The sequence below is a fragment of the Zingiber officinale genome, chromosome 8B, assembly GCF_018446385.1.
Source record: "Zingiber officinale cultivar Zhangliang chromosome 8B, Zo_v1.1, whole genome shotgun sequence".
Taxonomy (NCBI): Eukaryota; Viridiplantae; Streptophyta; class Magnoliopsida; order Zingiberales; family Zingiberaceae; genus Zingiber; species Zingiber officinale.
The window spans coordinates 28,776,246-28,784,476 of record NC_056001.1 but is presented as its reverse complement, the minus strand read 5'-3'; the positions used below and the strand labels follow the sequence as shown (position 1 = coordinate 28,784,476).

Here is an 8,231-nt window from a genome sequence, read left to right as displayed (position 1 = left end):
CTGTTGTCTTTATAGACATTTGACAACGATTTTTATCCGTTGTTGTTTATATGCTCAAAATTTGTTTACAAAGGATACGACAACGTTTTAAAACCGTTGTGGTAGATAATTTCAACAACAGAAATAAATCGTTGTGGTAGACTCTTTTTACAATAGATATAAACTGTTGTGGTAGATAATATTTACTCATTTTATTTTTTTTACAACAGTTATAAACTGTTGTGGTATATAATTTTAATATATTTTACAATGGATAAAACTGTTGTCTTTTATCACTTTTTACAAAAAAAATCCGTTGTGGTTTATATAATTTACAATATTTTTAAATGTTGTCTTTAATGTTCATTAATACCAAACAACCAATCTTATTTTAATATAAGCAAACCACCAATACAAAACTAAATATTTACTACATTAAATCCAAAATAAACATCCATATATAATTCATCTTGTAGCCACACATATACAAAAATATACAAAATGAGTTGTTACTCATCAAAATACATATGTTTTCCATTACTGTTCTCCATATACCTTAAATCACATGTTTTCCATTTGTTGTTCTCCATATGGCTTTTAATTTACAAATTAGCAAGGCAAGCTACATCCTAACAAAGCTCACTTTTTGCATAAAAAAAACTCAAGCCTCACGAATTGCCCGATCTGTAAGAGAAAAGTTTAACAAGACTTATCAAATTCCAGAATTCCAGATTATAGTCTGCATGACAATATGAATTCCTAGAAAACAAGCAATACAAGGTAGAACAGATATTAGGTGTTGTTTCATGCTACACAAGTCAAACAAAACGATACAAATCAGTGTGTATCAAGAAACAGTCGGCAACATCCATTCACGCAGGACAAAATTCCATTATACTCAACATAAAAGAAGGAATGATCTTTTCTTCCTTGAGAATTATACCTCCTTGTCACTCGTTTGACCAAACTAACATGCAGTATATAGAGTGAACTATTAAGAAATCAAACTGCAGTATATAGATGTTTTCTATATCAATATACTATGGATCATACACGAAATGCCTTTACAAGCTCTTCATTTCATTCTCAAGCAATCACTAACATGCATATAGATTAACATAGTTGAGCTTGATGAAGCATCATAATTGTCATTCGCGATGATACTTGCAAGCTCCAACAAGATGGAAGCAGGAAATAAAAATTTGCCATCAACAATGAATTTCTAATGTACTTTTGCCACAGTAGTATTATGCTCAAGGAGTCATCAACAAAGTATGTAGTTTAACATAGTAAAATTATAAATGCAATTGTAAAAAAAATAATAATAAATTATAGGTTTAGACAAGAAAATTAAACTAGTAAATGAAACACAACACAGGTACAGAATTTAGGGCATCCCAACAGATATCGGTTATTCCTTGGACGGTAGAAAAATGTTACGTAAAACGTTAAAGATGTATACATGGAGACTGTGAGATAGGAGGAAAAACAAGATTGAGTCATGGCATATAGATGAAAACCATAAGGAGAGAACAGACAAGAAATTTGTAGAGCAACTCATAAGCTACAAAAGGTCATCATCTAACAATTCACAAAGAGATAACTTCCACATTGTCAGTCCTTGCATAATTCGTAAACAACTAAATAAGCTACTCACACAACCGAACCATTATTAATTTTGGACCACAAAGAAACATACCAAGAAACATTGTTCGACGCATGTTTGACAACCATTTTTTAGGAAAAGGAAGTAGAAGTCCTGACCATAGATAACACATGGTTGTCAAACAAAATTATAAAAACACCACGACTTTACCTATAACTAAATTCACAAAATATTTAATCAGCAAGATAACACATAGATGTATATTAGGTATTGACATATCAAAGCAAAAGATGAGAACAAAGAGAGGAAATAAATAAAAGAAATGTCAGCTAATTCTGCTCATGGTAGAAATGCAAGAATGAAGTATTGAGCAAAGGAGATAGCTAGCTGTGAACAAACAAATTATTGGCACTAAGGAATCAAAATCAATAAGTCATGGAGTCACAAACAAAGTGTTCAACCATCTTTTGAAGTCTAGTAATTTATACCTAGTAATGAATATAGTCTAGTACGCAATCCGCCCATTCGGATTGCACTTCGTCAATTTCTTCATTGGAGTAAATTATTTTCATGAACTGTTAACAAACCCAGATTATATTAGTAAAAAAATCAGTAATGAAGAAGCAAAGTCAAATAAAAGAAATTATTTGAGAAAATTGAGAATATGTCAAATATTACCATTGAGCTAAGTGAATCCTTCTTGTCGGTAGCATTTCCTTCAATAATTTCTCTCATAAATTTCATCACATAAAACTCACATTGTTTAGAATCAAGTTGTCGAGGACCCTATGTTAACAAAAAATTATCAACGAATAATGCACAGTTAAATATTTTTAAATTAATCACAAGTAAACATATGTGTATATATATAATATACAAACCTTTATGACTTCCCACATAGGTTTCTTTTTCCCTTTCCTTTGCTTGTTCAAATTGAACAATTTCAAGCTCCTTTGTACAACAAGAGTTGACATATGAGTAATAAATTAAATTAAATGCTTAATTAAAAACAAATATGTACTCACATATCCACTACATATTTCCAGTCCTCATAATGATTGCGATGATTAAATGAATCGAACAAATAAACCATCTCCACATAAGGGGCGATGACAGTCAAAATCTAATGACAAGTATGCACAAAATAGATAGTCAATGCATAAATTCAATAGAATTGTTGAAATGAATCTATTAAAAATGAAATTGTAATATTTATTTACCCAACATTGTGAGGTGCCAAAACTAGTTGATTTTTTGTTGCACCACTCAGCCTATCAGCCAAAACACTTGCCCAACTATTCAAGTATTCAGTCTTTTCATTTTTATCAAGTTTGGATATATATGACATTACTGGAAGGGTTTGTGAATCCACAAATCTAAACTTATCGACCTTATTTTTTTTTTCATCTTTTCGAAGAGAAACCTTCCATTCAAGTAAATTAAAATAATGTTACTACTTAATACAGACACACTGGAAGGATGTCATAAAAGCAGAGAAATTTGTAAGCAGCCATGGAAATGAGTTCAGTAGACTATTGAGAAAAAAACTTCTTTTTTTTTATCGAATACTAGATGTCTAGATCTCAGCATACATAGATAGTGAAATATACCGCAATAGATTCAGGCATACATTTTCGAAAGCAAAATATCGAACCAGTTCAGACTATTTAGAAAAATAAGTATGAACTGCAAATTACTCGAAAGAAAGGAAGAGAGGTGAAATGCTTACCCCAAATTGTTCTCCAGTGGATCAATTCTTCAGGCGTAGACAAGTAGGGAGAAGCCTTGCACTCGCTGTGGCTCCACTTCCTTTGGGCTCGCCCATTCCATCACCGACCAAGTGCTAGCTGACGAGGCCGACGAAGCCGAAGAGGAGTAGCTGGATTTCTGCGTGCTGCTCTTCCTCCCTCGCCTTCTATGCTCACCGACAACTCCACTGCCACTCCAGCTCCAATTAATGAGCCCCGTTTTTCTATCGTATCTCTCCGTCACCCAATTTCTAAAAATTGAACTTCTGGTAAAATTATCCTCTCGCTGAGGACTTGACTTCTACGGGCCCTTGAACCAAAGCAGAAACACGGCGTGCCCTAGTTCTTCCGGGGCGGAGTCGCGGGCGCCGGCGGCTGACGGTATCGGTTTGCGGTCCTTAGACTGGAGGAACCAGTTGTGGAGATCCCAGGAGAAATGAACCCAGCCTCCGTCGAGCTCCGATCTCTCGTTCCCTCGGAACTTCCACCGGAGACGCCTCATGAACAAGAGCCGCTTGTCGTCGATCTCCACCGACATCCACATTTCTTTCCCCTTCTCCTTCGCCCAGAGTTCGATTGAGATCTCGTGGTACCGGTCGCCGATCCAGGCGCGGGTCCGGTACGACCTCCTGCCACCGCTATACTCACACATCACCGCGTGCTCCAACCTTGATACCAGTGCCCTACACGTGGGACTCTGCTGAACCTTCGTCTTGTTGTACCCTTCGTCAATCACACCGTCGCGGAGGAAGATCCAGCGGAGACGTGAAAAGATTGTATGAGAAGAGGGAAAGAAAAATGACTTAGGTTCGGGAACACGAAGGGGAAAACACGGCGTCGAAAAGGAAACAGCAAGGGAAAGCAAAACAACGAGGGGAAAATGACCAAAACCAATTACAACGGTTTTTTCAAAACTATTGTCGTAGCCATTAAAAAAGCGCTTAAAGACATCAGAATTAGAAAATCGTTATAACAAGTGTTGTTGATTTCAAAAAGAAATCGCTCAATGAAAACAATTTTCCCAAAATCGTTATCTTTTATATTTAATGGGAGTTCAAAGACAACGGTTTTGGCAAAAATTGTTGTCTTTGAGCAAATACGCAACATTTTCTCTTAAACCCGTTGTCGTAGGGGTGCTGTCTTTTAACATTTTTGTTGTAGTGTATCTTGTTGATTAAAATATTTTTGTCCAGTTAAGGAGGTCTTATTGTATAAGGGGCTGCTAATTTTTCCTATATCTTTTAGATAAGGTCTTGCATAATTGAGGAGTCCTAAAAAAGCTCTTAGAGTTTTAGTATCTTCCATTTTATTTGGAAAAACAAGGATTAGAGTTTTAGTATCTTCCATTTTATTTGGAAAAACAAGGATTTTAGCAGAGATATGAGGTTGAAGGGATATTTGTCCATGACCTATCTCAGCTCCTAAGAAATCAATATAAGTAGTTACTATTGTCATTTTCTTTTAAGAAATTACCAGACCATGTTTCTCAAATAGGTTAAAAATAATATGAAGATGAGCATAATGTTCTTATTTAGTTTTAGAGAAAACTAGAATATCATCTATATATACACAAGTGAAGAAAGAAACATCTTGAAAAATGTCATCCATTTTCCTTTTGAATATTTGAGGGGCTACCTTAAGGCCAAAAGACATAACAAACCACTCAAAGTGTTCCATAGGGCAAGAAAAGACTGTCTATTCAATGGACTCAGGATGCATTTTGATTTGCCAAAATCCTAATTTCATGTCAAATTTAGAGTACCATTTTGAGTATCGGATTTTATTTAAGAGTTGGTCTTTGTCAGGGATTTTATAACCATTTTCTTGACAGTTATCATTAAGTCTTTTGTAATTAAACACCATTCTAAACTGGTCACGTTTTTGTTCTGATCCTTTATTAACTATGAAAGCTGGACTTAGATGACTAGATGTGGACCTTTGAATGACTCCTAAAGTTAAGAGTTGATTAATATGCGTTTTACATTCTTCAGTTTCCCAATTTGTATATTTTAAGACTTGAGCCTTAATTGTAAGGTCTAGATTAATTATTGATAGTTTGCAGTAGACTTTGTCTCGACCCCAATATTTGGTAGGATTGTCTCCAATAATTTCTAGTTTTTCTAATCTAGAAATGAGGGAGTCTAAATCGGGTTTATGGGTGTTTATTATTTGAAGTAACTGATGTGGGAGTATGAGATCCGGTGGGATCTAGGTGTCATCAGTTATAGGGCTTGACCAGTCAAGTGAGGCTAGTTTTCTGGATCTTGTTGGTCAGAAAAAAACTATGGCACAGGTTTGGCTATTATTATGTTGTGGTTGCTTACTAGGCTGTTTACATGCATTTTTAGGAGAACATTGACAAGATGAAGTGTTGTCAGAAGGTATGATTTCTATAAGGGGTTTGGTGGTTAAGGGATGAACAATAGAGGGATAGTTTGATACTATTGGAGATATTATGGGTGAGGAAAAGAAAAGAGCATAATCCTTGGTTAGAAGAAAAGCTCTATTTGGTGCTACCAGAAAATTTAACTTTAAGATTAAGTGAATATTAGGATGTAATAACGGTTTAATCTAAAGTTTAGAGAGTGGGAATGGTGTGCTATATTTACCACAGTTGTTATAAAACCTCAGATGGGTGTTAGTGACAAATTGTGTGTAAGCTAATTATTGGCCATCAAATTATGTACTTAGTAATGGTTGTGATGCGATTTTTATAAAAGTTTTTGGCAAGACTGAAAGAAGTGTATTTTCATCTATTGTGGAATTAGTGACTTCACTATCTAGAAAGACATGTAGTGTGAACTCATGAACATGGATATTTACCAGACATTTGACTCTAATGTCTAGAGTTTTTCCTGTATTACAGATACTAGAGACTTTTATAAAGACTAGATATCTATCTATTATATCTACTGGTGTAAGTTGTAAGCCTTTGCCTTTATCAAGAGTAGCCTGAAAAGAAAGTGGAGGAAGATTTTCTTTTATTTGTTTATCCAGAGTCTCTAGTTCTGTTTCTAATTTATGAATACGAGTTTCTAATACAGAGACTCTTGTTTCTAATAAAAAAATTTTGAATACCTCCCTTAGAGAGCTGGCTTATGGGTATTGTAATAGAGAACAGTTGTTGAAGACAAAGATTATAGGCTTGTTTCTTATATAACTTACAAGTACCTCTTTTATCTAAAGATGGATAATAACTACAAAAGAAATAAGGAATGTTATCAGTTCCTGTTTTAAGTATCCACTCATGTGGACAGTTAAGTTCTTCTGTAGTCTTAGTATTGAGTTGTTTAAATATTAGATTTGTATCTAAAAATTCATCACATAATTCTTCTAGATTGTCTAGCGTATCGTAGGTGATTCTGTCCAAAATTTGAGAAGACGAAACTGCCGGAATGACGTGTCTGAAATATTGGTTGCATCTCCATAACCCGGATGGTGAGCTGTCTTCTGCATTGACCAAGTCGTCAGAAGTCCTCTGGTCAACAGTACCTGCAGCCAGCGACTGGGTTGCCCCGGTCCCTAGTATCTCGATGCTCGAGGCGGATCCCACGAATATATGAGCAGCTGAATAATAATAGAACACTGAAATAAATACAGGATGAGTACGGGGACGTACTCTGGCCTCGGGAGGGGCCCCCTCAGATGGATCGGTGAGTTGGTCGCGATGCTGATCGAGTTGTCGCGGCCCTGAAGGGTAGATGAATGTGAGTCAGCTGAGGAGTCGAATCTGACTGTCTGAAGCCGAACGCGCCCTAGATCCGGGAGACGACATGTAGGCCGAGACCAACAGTAAAACACAGGCCAAGATATGACTGCGGCACGTAGGTCGAAATATAATATCGACACGTAGGCCGGAACAAAGTAGCAACTTGTAGGCCAAATAATATCAATAGCTCACAATCATAATAGTATTGCACAGGTCGACACAAGAATGAAATAGCGGTTCGATGGCTGGATCACCGTGGTAGCTCGGGGGCGGTCAGATCATATCAATATCACATAAACACACGGATCAGAGGCTGGATCGACGTCAGACCTAAGGGTAAGGGCACTAGAATATCGGATCTAGTGACGAGGCTACAGGAAGTAGTGTTAACGCTGTGAGGTCGGCCGACCGTTGCCGCTGGCTCACTAGCTACCGCTGGAGGTGGTGGCTGCATGAGGGACAGGGAAGGCAAGGGGATGCGGGGGGGACCTGGCCTCGCCGAACTTGCGTGGTTGCTAGCAGAAGAGGTAGAGGTGTCCCCTTGGCGGTGGCGGCTGTGTCGACGTTCCTCGCAGTCCCTTTACGTGAGATGGCCGGAAGCGAAGAAACGAGATAGAGGGAGGGAGGCATATGAGCCTCCGGCGAGGTGGTGGCGAGGGCCTCCGGCGAGGCAGTGCTGAATGAGGGTGGCGGCGTGCGTCCCTCGGGGTTGCGGTGGCGACAGTGGCGTGAAGAGGAAGAGGAGAAGCCGACGTCAGTGTCGAAGGAGAAGGGAGGAGGTGGCCTTGAAGATGTCGTCGTCGGCGGATCTCCTCACCGGCGCCGGCGATGACGAAGGAGCTCCTCCTCTAGTTCTTGGTGGCTGCGCAGGAGAAAAAACGAGCCCCCTTTTTGCATGAACAATGCCCACTCCATAAAATCCCAAAACCCTCAATATGATATGTGAAATGACGAAAATGTCCTCTCTTCCACCTACCCTTATCTCCTCGCCGCATCAGTAGGGTATGTAATTTTGACTTTCATGATATAAGTTATGTTGCTAGTATGAAAGTTGCAAGAAGGAGTTTACAAGATTATAATTAGAAGAAGTGATAATTTCTTTCATATCATCTATCAAATAATAGTGTAGATGGAGAATATATCAGAAATATTTAATTGTACTTTACTTAATCAAGATTTGTACAGATAA

General features: G+C 37.6%; 1 protein-coding gene across 2 annotated transcripts; it reads right to left on the bottom strand.

Moving 5' to 3' along the window:
• Nucleotides 1-617: 617 nt before the first annotated feature.
• LOC122015413 lies at nt 618-4,177 on the bottom strand. Of its 2 annotated transcripts, XR_006120884.1 has the most exons (6): nt 3,315-4,177; nt 2,611-2,708; nt 2,467-2,536; nt 2,264-2,371; nt 2,074-2,160; nt 618-663 (listed from the first exon to the last, which is right to left on the bottom strand). XR_006120884.1 is itself a non-coding variant. In XM_042572287.1 (5 exons), the coding sequence occupies exons 2-5, from the start codon at nt 2,676-2,678 to the stop codon at nt 2,074-2,076; spliced, it is 333 nt and encodes a 110-aa protein (XP_042428221.1). In that variant the 5' UTR covers nt 2,679-2,708; nt 3,315-4,177; the 3' UTR covers nt 1,979-2,073. The 2 variants fall into 2 exon arrangements, 1 of the variants encoding a protein (XP_042428221.1); XM_042572287.1 differs by lacking the exon at nt 618-663 and having other exon boundaries at nt 1,979-2,160.
• Nucleotides 4,178-8,231: the final 4,054 nt, after the last annotated feature.